The sequence below is a fragment of the Copidosoma floridanum genome, unplaced genomic scaffold (genome assembly GCF_036245765.1).
Source record: "Copidosoma floridanum isolate Cflo_tuat_1 unplaced genomic scaffold, Cflo_Japanese_pri ptg000031l, whole genome shotgun sequence".
Lineage (NCBI taxonomy): Eukaryota > Metazoa > Arthropoda > Insecta > Hymenoptera > Encyrtidae > Copidosoma > Copidosoma floridanum.
The window spans coordinates 4,848,346-4,870,806 of NW_028321908.1; the positions used below are offsets into that span (position 1 = coordinate 4,848,346).

At 36.8% G+C, this 22,461-nt stretch overlaps 1 protein-coding gene across 1 annotated transcript in view; it reads right to left on the reverse strand.

Moving 5' to 3' along the window:
• Window positions 1-22,461, reverse strand: part of Eip63E (cyclin dependent kinase Eip63E) — a 331,847-nt gene that overhangs the window by 198,527 nt on the left and 110,859 nt on the right. The window contains exons 3-4 of the mRNA XM_089597237.1: window positions 16,285-16,413; window positions 16,009-16,205 (exon numbers count right to left, since the gene is read on the reverse strand). Of these exons, the coding sequence (XP_089453363.1) occupies window positions 16,009-16,205; window positions 16,285-16,413 (326 nt within the window). The remainder of the gene's footprint in view (window positions 1-16,008; window positions 16,206-16,284; window positions 16,414-22,461) is intronic.

The following is a 22,461-nucleotide window of genomic DNA, read 5'->3' on the forward strand; positions in this document are numbered from 1 at the left end:
TTAGATTTTTCTGATGATTTCGCAAAAGCTCTTTGTTTAAGCTTTTCCATAGATCAGGAGATGAAGCTGTTGATGATGGGGCTGAGACACATCATTGATGCTGCGCATGAAAGCACAGACTTTGTAGATCGTTGATGGCTTGTGGTCTGTATGACCCATAGCGAGACGCCCTTGATAAAATTCCTGCCAGTTAGCACGTTGGTGGTGGCAGCTCGTCTCCAAAAGCAGCTGGACGCGAGTGTATCAGAGCAGAACGACGACGAGGCGCGCACTGACGGGCAAGCAGTGGTACGGCAGCCGAAGCTTCTAGAAATAGAGGCATTTGGTGAGCAAGAGTCAGGGCTGTTGGGGGCAGTGGCGGTGGGGATTCTTCGTCTGAGCCAACTGCGGGGACGGAAGCAGAGGCAGGATGACGACGAGGTATGCGCTGATGAGCAGGAAGTGGGATGGCATCCGAAACTGCTGGAGGCGGTAGCGGCGATTGTTCTTCGTCCGATACAACATCGGGAACGGGAGCCAACGCAGGACGACAATTACGAGGAACGCACTTATGTGTAGGCAGTAGATCGGCAGCCAGGGCTGATGGGGGCGGTGATGGACCACGGCTGGGCGGTGAAACAGCGGCTGTAGTCACTGGCGGAGGTGCTGTGTATCTTCATCCGAGCCGATATCCATGCTGTCATTTAGGGTACAGTAGTAGACGAGTTGTTGAAAATCTATCTCGTCGGTCTCGTCTACAAGCATAACGGAGCCTATCTCTGGCCCTGATGCATCAGATAATCTCAATCCAAAATCAGCTGCTGGTTCAAGCCCTGATGTTGTTCGCAGTCACTTTGCTGGTTTTTCCTCTTGAGTCGGTTGCTTTTCCTTCTCCATGATCTCTCTTGTGCGAATTTTAGTTGGGACGATTTTCCCGGGCTTAGGCACCAAAATATAAGACGCACAAAAAAACTTTATAAGATGAAAAACATACTTTTATTAATTAAATCACAACTGTTCGCTTCGAGCGTCAAAACAAGAAGACTGCGATTGCTTCCGTTTTAGTTTTTTTTATACACATATGTTTTAGCAAAAAAGATACTGGTCTCTGTGACAACCACCGAATGTCTCTTGATTTCCATCCACAAGAGAAAGGTTCACCCTTTTCTTGCCCCATTTTCTTTCCTGTCGTTGCCAGACAAGATACAATCGGCTCCGACAAAGACATCCGTCCTTCATCTAGCACGTAAATCTATGCGATAAATCAATAGTTAATCATATTTGAGACATTCTTACCTCCTTACTTACTTGATAAATAGGAAGCAAGCTTTACATGATTATTTGATAACGCAACTTACAATTGTAGTAAAATTTAGTCAGTAACACCTTTTCTTTATCCCTTTCGTTTTTCTAAATCTCCTACTTTGTTTGAAAATTGCTAACTTTATTCTAAGCAATTTTTTAAAATGTTTTTCTTTAGTACTAACTTTACTTTTTTTGCATTTTATATCATGTTTTTAAAAAAGCCTACTTGAGATATTTTCTCATTTTCGTTTTTTTACCGTTTTGCCTATTTTATGTCATTTTTTTTGTCATTTTGTCTTACTGGCTCTGTTAGTTATTTTTAATTCTTTCTCTCCCTTTTTCCCAAGTTTTATGAGTCTTTACGTTAATTAACTTTAACTAGCACTTTTTGCATCATAAATATGACCATCACTATTTTTTATAGACATTTTTCCTTGTTTCTGTTTCAACTGCTAAAGTACCAGGTAAAAAGAAAATTAGCTATCTGGTATGATTAAATCAACGCCGGATCCATGATATGCTGTCCACAAAACTGTTAGATGTGTGACTAAATGAGCAAGGTTAAGCTTAATTTATATTTTTATAAATTGATGTATTCAGATACATGGAGTGAATTTCGTAGCACATTATACAACTCCACAAAAAAAAACAATGCTTTCAAAAACCAGATAACACCTACTATTGATTTTTTGGGTCACTAAATCCAGATCTGAATTCCGTTTGACTCCATGACTTCTGGTTTTTTCATAACCTCAAAATGACGGTTAAAACTACATCTTTTATTAAATCTTCTAAGAAATAGTTCGAAAATGCTTTTGGAATCCGCACAACACCTACTATATGTGTTTTGGGCCAGTTAATCTGATGTTCGTTTGATCTAACTACATTAGATTTTTTTCTACAATCTTGAAATGAAGGCCAAAAAACATTAGCATTATATTTATTAACTTTATTACTCCTGAACCTAATATGACAAAGATCGCCGTATAACATTTAAACGTGTATAAATAATCCAGTGGCACTTCCACGTGGTTAACGGTAGGCAATAGAGCTGATCCGTTATTCGTCACAGACCTTGAATAACGGCATTTTCACCATCTTGGTTAATACACGTCAAAAATTTATGACGTAGGGGGTTGGATCCCTAGTATCGATGATTGGTCAAACTGGGAAAGCGGACCTGTAGGCGTCGTTGTACGGTTCTTAACCGCTAACAAGGTGACAGGTAAAGAAAAAGAAGAGAGAGAGAGGGTTGATCGCGTAAAAGCGCCCTCCCTCCTCTCCCTCTCGCGTTGCTATGCAAACGAATTTGCGAGAGTTATTCTTGTGTGGCGCTGCAAAGACGTACGACAGAGAGAGAGATTTTATTGCAAGACAGCGTATCTCTTCTTCTCTCATTCAGATTTTTTATTGCAATAATTCATTAATAAGACACGTGCACGTGCCCGGAAGCATATAAATAACTCTAGATCGGCAATAGCCTTTTATAAAAATTATCCTCTCTCTTGTCGCTAGTTACCAAGCGTATTGGTACTAGACCATCGCGTTAAAAAAGGGTTATCAATGACCTATTACTTATTGCTGATAGTTTTTTTGTATTTACTTAAAAGAATTAGAAAAAGGCCTCAGATTATATCAAAGCTAGTTATTTTGTTGAACTAATTTGTTAATATTCGTTGTGCTTGTTCTTTGTTATATTAAAGATATATTTCTTAACAAATAACGATGTTATAAAAGTTTATTATAAATATATTTAAAAAAAAGTATAAAGAGAAGTACGAGACGACTTCACCTACGAAGAAATCTCGGACAAAACAGTCGTTATCATATGACTGCAGCTCCATAGGGGTAGGTTTTTTGGCTTCTACGAAGTCTAAAGCTTCAAGACACTTTCATGATGATTTAAAGAAGCCAGACAGCTTTTTTTACTTATGTGGTCGTTTTACACCTTCAAATATCAGGGAAAACATTACAGATTCTATTCAAAATGCTTACAAGTATTGTTTTGAAAAGAAATATTAAATCGGAATAAGAACTGGGTCCCCCATAATGTGTGCGCAAACTGCGGTAGAGCATTATCAAAATTTTTCCAATTTGGAGGACATTTTTAACTTAAAAAGATCATCGCCAGTTGTATACAGCAAACCAGAAACAAAAGAAGATTGTTCCTTTTGCATGACAGTGACAAAGGGATATAATTTTAAAAACAGATCTGGAATCAAATATGTACATGCAGACAAAATAATTTCGGCTACCATATTTCCAACAAAAAGTGGTTGTCTAAAAAAATCTTGAACGGATGAATGTGATGAAAACGATAATGCAGATGTATAAGATGTTTTTATGGATATAGATGAAGAATTCAAAATATAAAACGGAAACCGCGAGAATGATTCTAGTGCAGGTAATAAGAATTCGAGTTCAACTGAATCTAATGATTCAGATTATGCGCATAATGACAAAGAGTGTATAAGAGCACGGAAGACTTTCAGCCAAGCTAAGTTGAGTGATTTTTGTAGAGAGTTGGGTTTATAAAAGAAAGCATGTGAATTTGTAGCATCAAGGTTAAAAAGTGAAGAAGTCTTACAAATAGGTACAGAAATAACCAAGCATAGAAATCGAGAGAAAAAATTTAGACAGTTTTGTTCTGAAAATAAAGACCTACATGTAGTTTATAGTAATAATATTTCTGGACTGATAAATACTTTGAAAACTAATGTATACAAGCCCAAAGAGTGGCGTCTATTCGTAGACTTTCTATTCTAGGTAGACGTACATCTATTCGTGGTTTAAAGGCTGTTCTACTACACAATATGAATATTCTAGCTCCAGTTACTATAGGCCACTTAACAGTATTAAAGGAATTTTACGAAAACATAAAAATTCTTCTAAATAAAAGTAAGTATTCAGAACAGAAATGTCATATTTATGGAGACTTGAAAATCATAGGCATCCTTCTTGGACTGTAGGTTCCAGCTTTTTGTATCTCTTTGACTGAAACATCACTGCAAACAGAAAAAATTTCCTGATCAATAGTCTTCAAAACCTGGATCATCTAACGTTTTAAAACCATGTTTGATGGATGTTGACAAAATTTTAATACCACGTTTTTATCTTAAACTTGGATTAAAGAAAAAGTTTATAAGACAACTATTGTTTCAAGTGTATTGCGCTTAAAATGCATAAAATAAGTTATGCTACCTACAGGCAGATAACTACGATGGTCCGCAAACTTAAAAACTGTTTAACAATTACTCTTTTACTAAACATATGACAAATATATGCATGAAGAGAGAAGCCATCAAGATATGGAGGATATGGAAATTTTATGCCAAGGAAGGTAGAGAGTCAATACAATAGCAGACTATCGCTTGAAACATGATACTGTAGTAGACAAGAAAAAGTCTAAGCAGCGTTTACTTCGCTGATCATTCAAGAGTAAGCAAATACGACATCATGAACGAAGCTGCGATCAATAACATTTTTTGTAATACTTCTTTTTAAATCTGTATTAGTGGTTGTTATTGGTAATATGAGAAGGCAAGGGAAACTCACGAAAAAAGCACAGGGAACTAATGCCTACTACGTCCACGTCGTTGTTCCTGGACTCTCGTAAATGTAGGCTTAGCAGTCAGAAACAGTGCATTGAGAAAAAGTATAGAACATTACAACCAGCTAACTTAGATTTTGATTTAAAATTATAAAATGACAGGGTTTTATCAATAGTAAGATACCAAAGCAAAAACTATTCTAAGAAATTAAATGAGAAACAATATCTAAAAGCTAGTCTAGTATACAAAAGCATTATGCAAGTATTCTTTAAGCACACTAAGGGCTCAATAATGTTTTTCGGATATTATTTTAAGGTTATGAAAATACTCTTACGTGATAGGGTCAAAGAGCTATTTGTAAGGATTCAGAGGTGTTATAAAGACTTTTCTAAAATAATTTCTTGAAAAATTTATTTGTGAATGCGTAATTCGACCGTTATTTTGATGTTATAAGAAAAAACCTAATGTAGTTAGGTCAAATGAACATCAGATTCAGATTCACTTACCCAAAAAACATATAGTAGGTGTTTTCTGGATTCTAAAAGCATTTTAGAAATATTTTTCAGACGATTTAATAAAAGATGTGCTTTTTGACCATTATTTCGAGGTTGCGAAAAAAACTTGATGTAATGGGGTCAAACAGGCTGTAGATTCGGATTCAGCATAACAAAAATTATATAGTAGCGGATGTCTGGTTTCCGAAAGCAATTTTTTGGGGGGTGGAAGCTATAAATTTACAACAGCCGTGGTAAAAAGAAGTTTTTTTTATGGAGAACAATGAGAGCATAGGCTTAGTTGAGTCAAAATCTCTAATAAATTATTCAAAGATTAAGGCAATGAAAGAAAAAAATGTGACCCAACGCATAAGAGGATTTACAAAACAGTAAATAACTTTAGTGAAATTCTAATTTTTCTTCAAAGCATTTTTGGAGTCCTCTCACGTACGCAGTTCCGTAAATGACAAGAAAAAGAAAATCACTAATGTAGATTTATTGTTAAGTATGTTGATTAACTTTAAAGTAATCAAATTATTTATAAATACAATCAGTGAAAATGACTAGAGAGAAAAAACTACTATTTGAGAATGAAAACCTCATTAAATCTTAGGTTATTAGCAAGTATTGTAACGTCTTAACGTACAATTTACATGGTATGGTTTTTACCACATCTAGAAACTTGAAAAAGTTTGAATTCAATGTTTGGATAATAAAAGAACTCATCGGGTTTTATCTGAATAAAAACAATACAATATTAGAGAAGACAAAAAAACTATGTTTACAAAAAGCAACAGCACCAGAAAAATCTTTTTACTTACGATTCGTCGCACAATAAGCAACAATAGCACCACTTAAGATATTCAATCAGCGACTACGAATATAAAATTCTAAAACGCGCTTTTAGAGTATCGAATACTGAACTATTGGTGCGTAAGCGTGTACTACACCGAGTAACACACACGATTGTCCAAAAGAACGAGTCAATAACCATACGACAAGTTAGAGGAAACACTGCGTCATTCGCCCGAAAATGTGTATTAGCAAGTTAGAGTTATTTCCAAGAAATAGTTAATAACAATTTTTTAAGTTATTCATAAAAAGCCTTTAAGTTATGTTATCATGATTAATATGTATATAAAGCATTTCTGAGAATAGTCTCTTGAACTTATTATTCTCAACGTTTCAAAATTTTACATTGACAAAGCCAAACGTTTGTGAGAGTGATATATTTTTTATATGTTGCACTAATTTTGATTTATCTCTTAAATACTTGCAATCACTTTTGTGTTCGTCTATTATTGTTTTAAGACTCCAAGGATACTGTCTTATATAACAAGCTTGGTCATCATTAAATCTTATTTTGAAAATTATAACATAAGACGTCCAATGACAGTTAGTTAATAATTAAAATAACGTCAGATGGTGGTACTATCAAAATTTGTATTTATTAAAAAACAAAACGACGTTTCGGCCGTTTGGACAATGTCTCAGCCCTTATCAGGTACAAAAATCTATGAGTAATAAAATTTCTTTACAATACAAATTTTGATAAATACAACGAACACAAATTAAGTAAAGTGTATAATATTCCTCTGACTCTTACAAAGGGGACGTAAAATCGTAATGAAGTCAGAGTTTCGAGTTTTGTTGCTTTTATAACCTGCACATATACAAATGACACAATATACGCACACAATACAATCAAATAAGAGTCGCAAGCAGTTTCTTGTGAGACATACGTAAATAGATCATGTTTTCCTAACACCATAAATGAAAGGGGCCCTCAAACCATGTACATCGAGTTAGCCTCCTTTTTTAATTGACTTAACGAGAGACTTGTAACAATTTTTCAATTTTTCTGAATCTTGTTGTCTAGTAATTTTATTATTAAAATAATGTATATTTAACATTTCGGAAAACAGGCGCTCAACGCTCTGTATGTGTGCGCTTGGTTGACTTGGCGCGCTGCAGGTGTGTGTGTGCGTATTCACGCGGCAAGCTTTGTATACTGTAAGCGCCAGATTATACTCAGCTCTCGTTGAAGAAAGACTCTCTTAAGTTACGTTGCCAAACTCTAGCATTCAAAGGTACATACATCACCTTAAATGCTGGTGTGAATCTTCTGATTAACTCTCGCTATACAGTGGACAAAACTCAGTTGTGCAGTGCAGTGCACTTAGTGCTTTGTTTAAGTTGCTCATTGCATAATTTGCAGACCAGCTCAAATAGTTAATCTCATCGAACTACCAGTGATTATCAACAGCAAGAATCAGTGAAACTCTAGTGTATTTCCACAGACAGTAATTGTGCATTTTTTAACAGACAGTGATTTATAGTTATTCAATAGTTCAATCAGTTATACTCTATCAGTGCTTTCAGTTTCACATTTATTTCGAGTAACTTTCAAAATTTCTTGCGAGCTCAAGGCCAGTGCGTGTTTACATATCATGTTATTCAACTTGACTCTTTTCTTTCTACATTCGTCACCTTTATATATTTCAATAGTTCGTTGCTTTAAGAATATAGACAGTATTTATTTTCTCCGGTATAAATTTGACCTTTACAATTTTTGTGAATATTAACTGTGTTTTCTTGGCCTGTGAGTGACATTAAAAGTTATTGTTTTTGTGCTGTTTAATTTTATTGTGTTTTCCCAATCACCCTATCCGAGCCTAGTGTGTGCTAACGCATGCACCTCGTACAGTTTGGTCCTTCGAGCCGGATAGGGGTGATTGGAGAGTGATCCGGTGGCAGTGCGCAATGGAAAAGGCCGATGCAGCAGCCGCGGCTGCGAGTGACGATGTCGCTGCGACTACCATCATCGATGGCCAGCGGGTTGCTGTGACTGACGGCTTGTCGGAGTGCGGCACGCGCTCGACGGGAAATGTGATTCCTGCCGGGTTCCTCGCGAAAATCGAGTCACAGAGAGCGCGCATAAATGGCCTGAGCCAGTGTGGCAAAGCTGCTGAGGAAGCGACTGCGGAGTGCAGTCACGCTGAGGCCATGCAGCTCAGAGAGGACTGCATCGCGCTCCATGAGGAGTTCAAACGTGAGCATGCTCTCATTGAAAATGCGTGCCCGAGGGGGTTTCTCAGAAATGAGTATTTTAGTCAGAGTGCGTCGGGAGCCGCACAGCAGGCATACTCGAGGTTAATGAGATTTATAACCCGGCTGCTCGCTGCCCATCCGGATCCACAGGCAAACTCATCAGCAGCATCAACTGCTGTCAGTCACACTCAACGAGGCAAGCTCCCAGAGATTAAGCTTCCGCAATTCACTGGCAACTACACAGAATAGGTGAGTTTCCGAGATCTTTTCTCAAGTATTATGGAAGACGAGAGGCTCACCGATTTAGAGCGCCTTTACTACCTGCAAGCATCGCTCTCGGGCATGCCAGCAAAGCTCATCGAGGGACTCCCTCTCACTGCTGAATCCTTCAAGATCGCTTGGGATGCTCTGCTCAAGAGATATGAAAATAAGCGGTTTGTGCTCACACAGCTGCTGCAGGCCAAGAGACGCATTCCACCGATGCGTGTTGGCAGCGTTAGGTCGCTAATGGATTTGGCAACGGAGAGTCAAAAGCTCCGCAGGCTTATTTCTGGCCTTGGCTCTGCTTAAGAGGTGCTGGATGCCTTGTTCGTGGATGAGCTGCTCCGAGCGTTGGATCGACCCACCAAAAAGGCGTGGGAAACATCGACACCTGCAAGAGCCGACTTCCCGGCGTGCGAAGCCTTGGAGGAGTTTTTAATCGAGCGGGCCCAAACCTTGAAGATGGTTGATGCTCAGTCAACCAAGAGACAAGATAACTCATCCACATCTAGTAAGACTCAATCCAAACCAAGCAAAGCTCAGCACGCTCATACAGGTAAAACTCATCCGCTCGGCAACACTCAACCGGGCAGCAACGCTTAGCAGAATCGGGTTGGGAGTTCGGCTCGGTCGCAGGATGATAGACCGGCTCCCCCAGTGTTCCTGTGCACGTACTGCAACCAGCAACATTTTATTGCTCGCTGTCCGGCATTCGCGGCCCTCTCCATTGACCAACGATACCGGTTCGTGGATGACAAGCCTTTGTGCTTTAACTGTTTGGGCCGCCATGCTGCCGCTAAGTGTATGAACACGAAGAGGTGCCAAACCTGTGGTAAGGCTCACCATACCATGATTCACGGCGCTCGGTTGTTGCAACCGATCAGCAGGTTGGCGTCTCAGCTGACTAAACATCAAGAATAGGAAATCAGCGCAGTCATCAGACAAACTCATCGTCTAAACTCCACATTTAGTAATACTCATCCCAGAGTCAACATCAAGTCAAACTCAACAAGGATCACATCGTCCAACCAAACATCTAGTCACTCATCTATCTTGTTGCCAACAGCAGTAGCCCAGGTACGTGCTCCAGCTGCACATCATCATCTCAGGCTTCTGATCGACCAAGGTTCAGAATAATCACATATTTCGGAAGATGCTGTGAAGCGTCTGCAGCTGACGCGCACGAAGTCCAACATCTGTATCCTGGGCATTGGAGGCAACGTAGTCAGTAAAGCACTTGGTAAAGTAGAACTCAGATTGTTTTCATTATATTCTGACTCCAGCGTCGATGTGGTGCTCATTTTTATCTGCCTCATCACGGCGTATTGAAGAAAGATGAAGACAACGCCAAAATCAGGGTGGTTTTCAATGGATCAGCCCTAACTTCCTCTGGACATTCACTTAACAGCATAACTCACACGGGACCTAATCTACTGCCCAACATAACAGATATACTCTTCTGGTTACGCACATTCAAATGGACTTTCTCTGTGGACATCTCCAAGATGTATCGTCAGATCAAGGTTCATCCAGACGATTGGGATCTTCAGCGAATTATTTGGCATAGCCAAACTCATGAAGAAGCTCACTTCCAGCTCACCACAGTGACTTACGGGACGAGGCCTGCTCCATTTCTGGCCACACGCTCACTGCTGCAGCTGGTAAAGGATAAAGGGCGCCGTTACCTCCAAGCGGCCCGGATTCTCACTGGCGGCAGATATGTGGACGACATTTTTGGTGGAGCTGAGACTCCAGATGAGTTGAACGAGCAAGCCCTTTAACTCAAGGAGCTGTGCATGGCGGGCGGATTGCCCCTGGCTAAGTGGCACTCAAACTCGCCAGGATTCAGTTACTCAAACTCCAGTGAAAAATCAGCACTCTCTCTCGATGACTGTGATAATAAAGTACTCGGAATAGTTTGGAAACCACTTTCAGATAATCTCACGTTTCAATGCACACTTAAGCCTCTCAGTCAAACTCCAACGAAGAGAACAATTCTTTCAGAAATATCTCGAATCTTCGATCCTCTTGGAATAGTTGCTCCAGAGATTGTTGCAGCCAAACTCATCATTCAGGAATTGTGGCTACTCAAAATTACATGGGATACATCCATACCAGATGCTCTCGCTCAGAGGTGGCTACAAATACGAGATGATCTAGCCAAACTCTCCGGAGTGACGGTTCCTAGATGGCTTGCAGCACATCCTTCTTCTGCAGTGGAACTCCATGGCTTTGCTGATGCGTCTCAGGATGCTATGGGTGCTGTGATTTACCTGGTGATGAAGTCAGACTCAGCCACGTCAAGCTCATTCGTCTGCTCCAAGACGAAAGTATTACCACTGAAGAGGATGTCAATGCCAAGGTTGAAGTTGACAGCAGCTCTCATCCTGGCTAAACTCACTAAGTATGTCACCCATTAACTCACACTCAATATCAGCAACATTCACTTATGGACCGATTCGTCAGTCACACTCTATTGGATTTCTTCTCATCCAAATAAGTGCAAGGATTTCATCAGGAATCGAGTTGCAGCAATTCAGGATCTGGTCCCTGCAGCACATTGGAGACATGTCCCTGGAAAGGAGAATCCTGCTGACTGTGCCTCTAGAGGGATTCTCACTTCACAATTGATTGAGCATAGGCTCTGGTGGCATGGATCAGAAAGGATAATACAACTTCAGGATGGTTGGCCTCTGCAGCCGAGTGACGTCGAGGTAGAGGATGAGACAGAGGCGCGTCAGGTGTCAGCATTGGTGTCATCAGTCTCGGACTCGGAGTTCCTACTCAGGCTCACTCAGTCCAGCTCCACATTGCACAAACTCTATCGTATCTCAGCCACCCTCTTACTTGCTTGTGCCAAGTTCAAAGCCTTACTCACACACCAGGAATCATCCGTAGCTGTCACTGCAGAACTCATCACTCAAGCTAAGCTCTTACTCATCAGATTAACTCAACAGGAATGTTTCAAGGAGGAAATCAGGATGCTCAAATCAGGTTCTTTCCCAAAGGGCCATGTTTTCCACCGGTTGATGGCATATACTGATGATACTGGCATACTGCGTGTGGGAGGCAGACTCATGAATGCCAAGCTCAACATGATGCAAAACATCCTGCCCTACTTCCTCGTCAAGCTCAATTCACCAGCTTGGTTATCGATCAGGCTCATTAACAAACTCTACACGGAGGAACTCAGCTCACTCTTAGCAAAACTCATCAAGAGTTTTGGATAATCGGTGGAAGGGCCCCCATCCAATCTAGAATCCTCTACTGTGTCAAATGTGCCAGGTACCGGGCACAAAGAGCACAACAACTCATGGGACAGTTACCCGAGGCCAGGGTGACTCCCTCCAGACCGTTTGCTCACACAGGTATCAACTACGCAGGTTCGATACATCTCAAATCTTGGCGCGGCAGAGGTTCGAAGACATACAAGGGTTGGATATGTGTGTTCGTGTGTTTTTCGACCTCTGCTGTGCATCTCGAAGCAGTGACAGATTACTCTACCGAAGGATTCTTGTCAGCGTATTGGCGATTTGTCTCACGTCGGGGACGTCCATTTAAGTTGTATTCTGATTGTGGGACGAACTTCGTTGGTGCAGACAGGGCTCTTTAACAGTTATACTCAGAAGCAATCAGTCAAAATTCTCATCTATCAGCCATGCTCGCCCAAGATGGAACGTCATGGCACTTCAACCCTTCAGCTGCTCCTCACATGGGAGAAAAATGGGAGGCAGTAGTGAAGTCGATGAAACACCATCTCCATCGGACTATGGGAGAGACTCCTTACACGCTTGAAGAGATCACGACGTTGCTCACTCAAATCAAAGCAATACTTAACTCTAGACTACTAGAACCACTTACCAATGATCCAGAGGATTTAGACACGCTCACTCCAGGACACTTCTTAGTCAGATCGGCGCTAAACTCAACACCAGAACCGTGCTTGTTGGATTTACCTCCAGCAAGGCTCACTCGCTGGCAGCTAATCCAAGCTCAAAAACAAAGGTTTTGGAAGCAGTGGTCTACACAGTACTTGCTTAGATTAAACTCAATCTCCAAGTGGCATACTCCAGCTCATGACATCAAGACAGGCTCATTGGTGCTTATAACTAGTGAGACTCTACCACCAGGAAAGTGGCCGCTGGCCAGAGTCGTCGACGTCCACCCAGGCAAGGATGGCCTGGTCAGAGTAGTGACTCTCAAGACCTCAGTGGGCACTCTCAAGAGACCAATTCACAAGTTGGTGCCACTGCCGGTCTACGGCTGTTGTCAGCCGTTGACTGACGGCGGGCGGAATGTTGGAAATGAGAGCGACCGACAGTAGGCCCGGCTTTTGTGTACATTGTGTACATTTGTTGTCTCTGGCGGCTCAACGCTCTGTGCGTGTGCGCTTGGTTGACTTGGCGCGCTGCAGGTGTGTATGTGCGTATTTACGCGGCAAGCTTTGTATACTGTAAGCGCCAGATTATACTCAGCTCTCGTTGAAGAAAGACTCTCTTAAGTTACGTTGCCAAACTCTAGCATTCAAAGGTGCATACATCACCTTAAATGCTGGTGTAAATCTTCTGATTAACTCTCGCTATACAGTGGGAACTCAGTTGTGCAGTGCACTGCACTTAGTGCTTTGTTTAAGTTGCTCATTGCATAATTTGCAGACCAGCTCAAATAGTTAATCTCATCGAACTACCAGTGATTATCAACAGCACGACTCAGTGAAACTCTAGTGTATTTCCACAGACAGTAATTGTGCATTTTTTAACAGACAGTGATTTATAGTTATTCAATAGTTCAATCAGTTATAGTCTATCAGTGCTTTCAGTTTCACATTTATTTCGAGTAACTTTCAAAATTTCTTGCGAGCTCAAGGCCAGTGCGTGTTTACATATCGTGTTATTTAACTTGACTCTTTTCTTTCTACATTCGTCACCTTTATATATTTCAATAGTTCGTTGCTTTAAGAATATAGACAGTATTTATTTTCTCCGGTATAAATTTGACCTTTACAATTTTTGTGAATATTAACAGTGTTTTCTTGGCCTGTGAGTGACATTAAAAGTTATTATTTTTGTGCTGTTTAATTTTATTGTGTTTCTCCAATCACCCTATCCAAGCCTAGTGTGTGCTAACGCATACGCCTCGTACAGACGGACATAACACAGCTACCGGATTGTGTCTTAAGCATATTAGAACTGGGCGATAAATTTGATCTTATCATTAGCGTATATTTCCTACTTGCACGGTCCTATTAAATATTTTTGTAAGAAGCTTTACATTGGTCTTGTATACAGTTTAAACGATAAATTGAATTCGATCTTTTCACTTGGAAAAGATGTAACCGAGCCACTCTATAAAAATAATGTCGTTTACCACATACCATGTGTGAATTGCAACTGCTGTTATGTCGGTCAAACATTGAGAGCTTTAAAATTAAGAGTGGCAGAACATAAAAGAGACATAGAGAAAAAAAGGATACATCTGTACTATCACAATATAGCATTGAATTTACACACAACTTTAATTCTGATAAAAAAAAATTTTAGACACGGAACAAAATTATAAAAAACACCTGTTTTCCGAAATGTTAAATATACATTATTTCAATAATGATATTAATAGACAACAAGATACCGAAAAATTGAAAAATTGTTACAAGTCTCTCGTTAAGTCATTTAAGAAAGGAGGCTAACTCGATGTACATGATTTGAGGGCCCCTTTCATTTATGGTATTAGGAAAACATGATATGTTCACGTATGTCTCACAAGGAACTACTTGCGACTCTTATTTGATTATATTGTGTGCGTATATTGTGTTATTTGTATATGTGCAAGGTATAAAAGCAACAAAACTCGGAAATCTGACCACATTACGATTTTACATTCTCTTCGTAAGAGTCAGAGGTATATTATACACTTTACTTAATTTACGTTTATTGTATTTATCAAAATTTGTATTGTAAAGAAATTTTATTACTCATAGATTTTTGTACCTGATGAGGGCTGGGGCATTGTCCAAACGGCTGGAACGTCGTTTTGTTTTTTAATAAATACAAAATTTGACAGTACCACCATTGGACGTTATTTTAACTATATTATTTTTGTTATTGTCATTTAATAGCTATTTTTCTAATTTATTAACAACAATTTTGTTCTCATAAAGAATATTTTTCATAACCAGAACAAGATCTTTAAAAAAGAACTATACTATTAGTTTGGTGTTATTGTTTTTTTGACCTAGAGCTATTTTTTTAGAAGGATTTATTGTCGTTAGTAATTTTTTTTAAAAATATTTTCGATGAATATAGGAGAGTAATTATTGGCTAATAGGAAGTTTTTTGATGGATTAAGATTTTCTTAGAAATATTTTTAATCTGACAATGTAATACTACAATCAACTAACGCATAAATAATTAAAATTTTTGGGCGTAAGGGATGGCGAGAGTGATAGTTCAAATATTAGCCCGAATAAGATAGCTGTCGGTATCAGTTGGTAAAAATGGAACTATCCCTCTCTATGATCAGTTTCAGATCAAGAAAATTATTGTCATTATTAGTTGCAAAAAAAATAACATCAGGTTTATGATAGTATTGAATTTTTAAGAACATGACTTTCATTGGAACTAAGTAGAGTTTGTCAATATGTGGACTAAATTATAGGCACCATAGATGTCCATGATGCGTGTTATCTTAGCACCTACATGATTTTTTATTCTGAAGAGGCTGTCAGCAAGACAGCAAAATATTGATTAATGTAAATAAATTATTAATAAATAGTCATGCTCCAAATTACCAAGCAAGCAAGAGTCTTAATATTAATAGTATAATTGTTTGCGTCTACAATTATTTTATTAGTATCATCTGCTGTCATTAAAGCCACTCAATACATGACAAATAATTATGACAAAACTCCCATTTGGATTCCAAAATAAAGATTACGTCTAAGTATGTAAGATTTCTATATCTTATTAATTCTTTTATAGCGTTATAAGTCAAAAACGTAATTAATCATGCATAGAAACAATTTTTTTTACAAGTTAGAACATTACATCATTTTTGTAATAAGAGAGTTGTCAAGGAAAGTTAATGAACCAAACATAAGTTATCGGTTCACTTGCTGTGAATACAAGTTTTATTGTATAAAACAAGAAAATGAATCCATAGTCCAAGGTATGCTCATAAAAATAATCAAAAACAAATTTCAAATGAAAAATTATTAACGACTTTTCCATAAGAGCCCATGTACGAGAAAAAAGCTTTAGGACGTGTTTTCTCTAAACTATTAGGGTGTTTTATTGTTGACTAGTAAAATAATTGCACCACTATTTTTAGAAAAGTTTCATAAAGAGTCAGAAATTTACAATAAAACTTACACCAAATGCTGAAAATCTTTTGGTTCGTCTAAGTGGTGGATTAGGTCCAAGAAAAACTTCTGATTTTGGTCTTGGAGGTCGCCGTGGTCGTAAAATAACTTTCGCTTCTTCTCTAATATCCTCATCAAGAAGTTTGGAATCACTTGAAACAGAGAGTTGTCTACGAACTCGATCATGTTCACCAATACCAGACCAGTCTGAAAATAACATATTCTCCGAATAGTTCAGGTGAGTAAATTTTTACATGATATTTGCTAGTAAAGGACATGAACAAACCATAACGTCTTTCTTTACTTGTGCTAATATTGCCATTGTGTTCTAAACAGTCCAAAAACTCTTCAGAATACCCATTGTACGGTAGTGATCCTTTATTTATTGCATCATCAGCTTCATCTTTTGATATTGCTAAAAATTATGTACCACGAATCGTTACTTGATCATTTATATGCTTTAAATAGTTTTAAAAAAACGGTTTAAGAATCTGCTTTTAATATATATATATAAACATGTATATCCCTATATTATTTAGTTGCATAAACATTGATAAGTAGTTCCTCTCACTCCACTCTATACGCCATCACGTCTACATCACTTTGATACCAAATAGTTTGATGACACAACCTCTTTTTTTACTTGTTAATTACATCAAAGTGTCCGTAATTAAAACTTTAAGGGTTTCATAGCCTACATTATCAAATTAATTTGTTGAAAAAATATAGTTTATGCGTATAAATTAACCTCTTACTAATAGTTCTGTAATTATAGCTTAGACCCTCAACAACTGAAACAGACTCGATAATAGAGTCATCTACTTTATTCTAAGCAAGGCCTGTCTTATACTGCACAAATACATTTTCTACGTAAGTATTTTTTTTATCAGCTAAAACAGCATGGAATAACAAATAATTTAACGGGTTTGCGGGCGAAGCGCTCAGGAAAATGGAGCCCTACTAGTTTGTGTATGTATGTATGTATCTTTAAGTATATACTTTCGAAGTGTGTTTTGAAAAAAGGATTTTGATTATTTACATCAAACTAAGGGGTTCTTTATAATATTTGAGTTTTTTTATACAGCTCATTCAATGATAAAAATAGGTTTAAGTAGTTTAAACTTGTTTCTAAAGTCTAAAAGTGCAGAGTATTTGCAAAAACGCAAAATAAAGGTGACTATACGTCAAATAGTAACCAATTACTGTCTCAAGTATTCGGAATTATATTCGCATAGATAGATCTGTACTACTTCCCCAAGTAGCAAGAAGGCAATGTGCGAATTGTTAGGTATATAGAAAAAGTGTTCAGTACTTTGTTTCATCCAAACTAGTCTATGATTTTAGTTCTTATCACTTCCCTGCCCTTAAAGTACTGTAGACTATTACAGTAAGTAATTTAGGTCATCGCTGGGAATAATAGTAGTAGCTTCAGTCAGTGTAGATGCACGATTTCACAGACAAGTTGACAGATAAATTAAAAGTGCTCAATGAACTTGAGGTATCCAGATAAGAATCCATAACAGATTTTGAAAGCTGCTAATACTTTTTCTTAAAACCATTCACAACCTCACAAATCATTGTAAAGGCTAGTTTTGGCTACCTGCATGGAAGTACATTCTTGGAATATTGTATAGCAAAAAAATAGATAAATAAATTCAAAAATAAAGTAATATATGTGGGTGTCAGGGTCCGTAATTGTTACTAAGCTTAACCGTGATAAAAAGTAAGCTTAACCGAAACAAGGGAGAAAATGACGGAATTTTTTCTTATTAATTGTTGGGGCAGTAGGTCAACGGAAAATTGTGGGAATTTCTATGGAATGCTCCACTTGAATAATTTTATCATACAGAAAGATATATACATAGACACATGTAAATGATTTATTTGTATATTGTGTATTAGAAGTTTTTCAACGTAATCAAGATCCACAAGCAGCTGGTACCAAAGATATGGTATATAAAAGATCTACCTAAGAAGATGGTAAAGTACTTTTAGAATACTTAAGCGTACTTGATGAGGTTATGAGATCATATGTAACTATAAATTCATGGTCTTAGACACTGGAGATGAATATTGTCAATTCGTGAATTATCACTTTTTTTACACTGACTTTTTGTCACTGAGACGTACATGATATCATGTATATGTAAATACATGTTAACATACACTTAAATTATAACAAAATAATAAAATTAATAGCTTTGTGCAAACAATTATCACTACGGTGCAAACAACACAGCTTTCTTTATATATATTCTACACATTCATCGTAGATGACCGAGAACTAAGACATCGACCTTACATCGTGTACTCCACATTGTGTTTATTGAGGTTTTATAGGTTTTTCATTAATTTTTTTATTTTACACAAGTGTTTAATGTTTAGGACCTTGTATTTGACCAGAATGACTTAAATATAATCGTGAAAAATATTAATTTTTATGATTTTAAAGTTTAAACGTCAAACTAAGATAACAAAACTGTGCACAACCGCCGCGGCAAACTTTGCCAACCGGCCTTAGTAGCGTTACCATGCCAGTTTAATCGGAAATTAGACATCAATCTTAGAACTGGTTTCAGGTTTATACAAAATACTATAAATGGAATAAGAAACATAATGTACAACTACTATTTTCAAAAGAATTAATAAATAAATTTGACTTAAACAAATTTAAAATTATGATTTTTAATAATAATTGACAAATAATGTTTTTTTCAAGATAAACATTTTTATTTTATTTTTTCTTTACTTTCTATCATTTTCAGACGTTATTTGCATCGGGAATACTTGACATTGCATTTTTCTGCAAATTTCTTTTAACAAATAATTTTCAGTATAAATCATATAACAGTTCAACATTAAAAAGTTAAAAAATCTTTAAAAAAATTACGTTAGATTACTGACGTGTCTTTCTTATAAACAATGTTCTAAAATAAATAAAGCGTATTTAACTGCATATTTTTTGTGTATTGTAGAAATACTTTTGTGACATCCCATGTAATATACTTAATATTTATTACTTCAAAACACAGAGTTTCGTTTTTAAATTATAAAAAGCAAAAGCTCAGCGATCTCGAACCATCGAGCGGTATACCTGATTCTGCAATCGGGTGACATGTAACTTACTTCTTTTGAAACAAGCTACAGTCACAAAACTCGAGCTACGTGTGCAACCTTAAACAATCTTATAAAACGCTCATCTTACAAAATCAATTCGCACAAGTACACTATATAATGTGATTAATCAAATACTTCAACATTCTTTACTGCAAATGAACACAAGAAATATCATACACAATTTCGACAGCAACTTGACTTAATGTACAATCCGAGAGATTTGCAGTTTTAACCATCAATTACTGTGAAATTATTGCACCACGACTGTGCTCGTGTCAGTCGAGGGTAATTAAGTTAAGCTCTGATTGGTCGTTCAGATCCCCAAACTGACACTTCCTCTTTAAACGCAATAGTATAAAAACTTCTCGCACATAACAATATTCGCCTTTTCTCTTTCATCAAGTGCTCCAAAGTAACTATAAAGGTTGGAGAGTGATTTCTGCTGTGTCTTTTAAGCGGATGTAAGACTTAGTTCGGTGTTTAAGCTACGTGTTAAAAGCGTGCATTTTCAAGCAAATGTAAGACTTAGCTCGGTGACTAAGCTGTGTAAGAAAAGCTCTAGCAAATCAGGCCACTGTAAACTCGCCTAAAAAGTGAATCAAGGAGGAACAAGAAAAAAAGAACCGTCGACTTGGGTTTCGACGTTAAAAACAGAAGCCTAATTATTGTCATTGCCACGAATGCTCTAGTGTAGGATTAGGAACATCGTTTCGGTCAACCTTGTAAGATCTTACGACTGCGTGCGAGCAAGCAGCGGCTAACCAACGATCATAGAAGTAAGTTAAGTTAAGAAAACTATAAATTGTATAACATTGTAAATGCCAATCCGAAACTTTATTATTTATACTATTTGTAAAATTAACTATTTCTGGCTTTTCTAAATTTATTAAATCATCAGATAAGACATAACTTGGTTGTTAATTAAATTAATTTTCGTAATTCAAAAACATTCCAATTACTCAATTATATGAAAAATTTTAAGATCTAATAATTCTAATTGATCGACACATAATTCTTACCTTAATGAATAAATTGAATATCGAGGAAAAATAAAATAGACACTGTATGACAATGACCTTTACAAGGACATGAAATAAAAAGACGAATAGGATACGCTACTACCGTATAACATAAGACATAAACTCTAACAGTAGGTCAATGACAGCACAGCGTAAACCACTCGATACATATCGCTCGGTGAAACCTAACACCACAACGCCGAGTCAACGATTTCAAAGAAAAGTATACTGTAAGTAAAAGCAAATAAGGCCTTTGGGCCGATGGCTAGTTCCTGACGAACAAAAATTCAATTTATTTGTTTGTAGAACTCATCTACGAGTTCCGCCCTTTACTTACAGAAGTTCGGACGTAACACTTTTAAAATTGGATAATAATGGAGCTTTTTTTTAAATTCAATAAACTGAAATATTTTAAATTGTACTATACTTAATCTTTTAGTTCATTTACGATGTGAATGTTGTAATCAAGCTGATGTAAACATAAGTTGTGTTTGACAAATAAAGATTTGTAAAATTGAATACCAAAAAAATTAGACGTTTGATAATTTTATCTATTACTCAAACCTAATATAATCTGAGAAACAATGTAGAACAATAAGTTAGTTATTAAAGTAATGAAAAAAATTTCCTCTACCAAAAAAAAATAACAAAAAAAAATTGTTTGGAATGATCACCTCAATTCGCTACATAATTTTGGTAAATGTATGTAATGCATATAACTTTTTTTTTTCTTTCCAAAGCTTGTATATTTTTGATACTTAAATTATATGATTTTAAAAAATTTGGTAAGTTTTTACTAAATCAAAAATCTTATTTTCAGAGACAAAACACATAGACTAGGAAAATATTACTTAAATATTAGAAAGGGGGAGGGGGAGCATATGGGAAGCGGAGAGAGCAAGAGAAAGTGTCCAATCTAAAATCACCGGAAATTAAAAAATAACGATATGATTTGAGGGGGAGCTGAGAAGGTGATTCAGGGGAAGCTGAAGGGGAGCAGGGAGAGCGGAGATTCGCTTTTGTCTCTACAGCTGTGAAATGTAAGGAGATATATAAATTTAATTAGTAAAATTTAAATAAGACATGCACATATAGAAATGCACGTGTGTAAATAAAAAGAGACTTCTGCAGACAAAAGAAATTACAAGGGATACTTAAGTTTACAACATAATAATCAGAATAATCTCTGAGTGTTATTATATATACCATGAGAATTTAATGTCTGCATGAGTCACCTGCTACAAAAATATGTGTTTATATATAGTAGTCAGGCTTCTCCCCCCTGCACGCTTCGTGTGCCAACCCATCAATACACTATCTCAAACAAGAGTTGTGTGATTTAGTAAAACTACGTTGTTTTAAGTCTTAAATGATAAATTGTGTGATTTCATACTAGAAGAAGTAACTTCCACTGCATACAAATATTTTCATGAAAAGAAATAAAATTTTTAGAACTGAAGTTGCATTGAAAAGTTTTATTAAAATTTATGATGTTTTGTATCAATTAAAAATGAATATCAAAATTTACGCACATTATTGTAAATAACCTAAGTAATTTAAAATTAACTTTTATTTCTGATAATAATGACAGCAAGCATGATGACTTATGAGAACATAATATTGTATAAATTAAGGAAAACTGGAGAAAATTGTGAACAGAAATTATTACAATTTTAAAAAAACAAATTTGCAAGATCATATAAACATTACAATTTCTAATTAAAAACAATAAAAATTTTAGGATTACAAATAGTAAATTAGTATTAAAAAAGAAAATTTCGGAAAAATGTGCCAAGAAATGGAACTGATACGAATAATAATGTTTTACACGAAAACTAAAAATGTATAAAAAAAAGCTATTTTGGCGAACGTTTTTTTACAGAAATGTACTTACAATAAGTGTATATATATATAGATGTTTATAGAAGGTAACTAATGCGGACTTTACGCGGTTTTAAAATGTGTATCAATGACATGATAGAATTATGCCGACGTCTACATAATTCCAGTATTGTCCTCAAAATTACCCTTACGTGCATCTAAGTGTCCGCATAAGTCACCTCTATATTATATAGTTATCTTAATGGGGCATTTCCCCCCCCCAAACCCCCATCCACCTCCGTTGCCCCTCCCCCACAAAATAAGATAAAAACCCGTCATTTTCTCGCTTATTTTAATACATCGCAGTTTTTTCCGAAACCCCCACATCCCCCCGCAGCCCACCAACCAACACCCCACGCATTTTTTCGTGGCCCCGAATTTTTAACAAGAGCGGAAAATCTTACGTTGCTTTATTATTACTTATATTAAACTTTTTTTCGACCAAA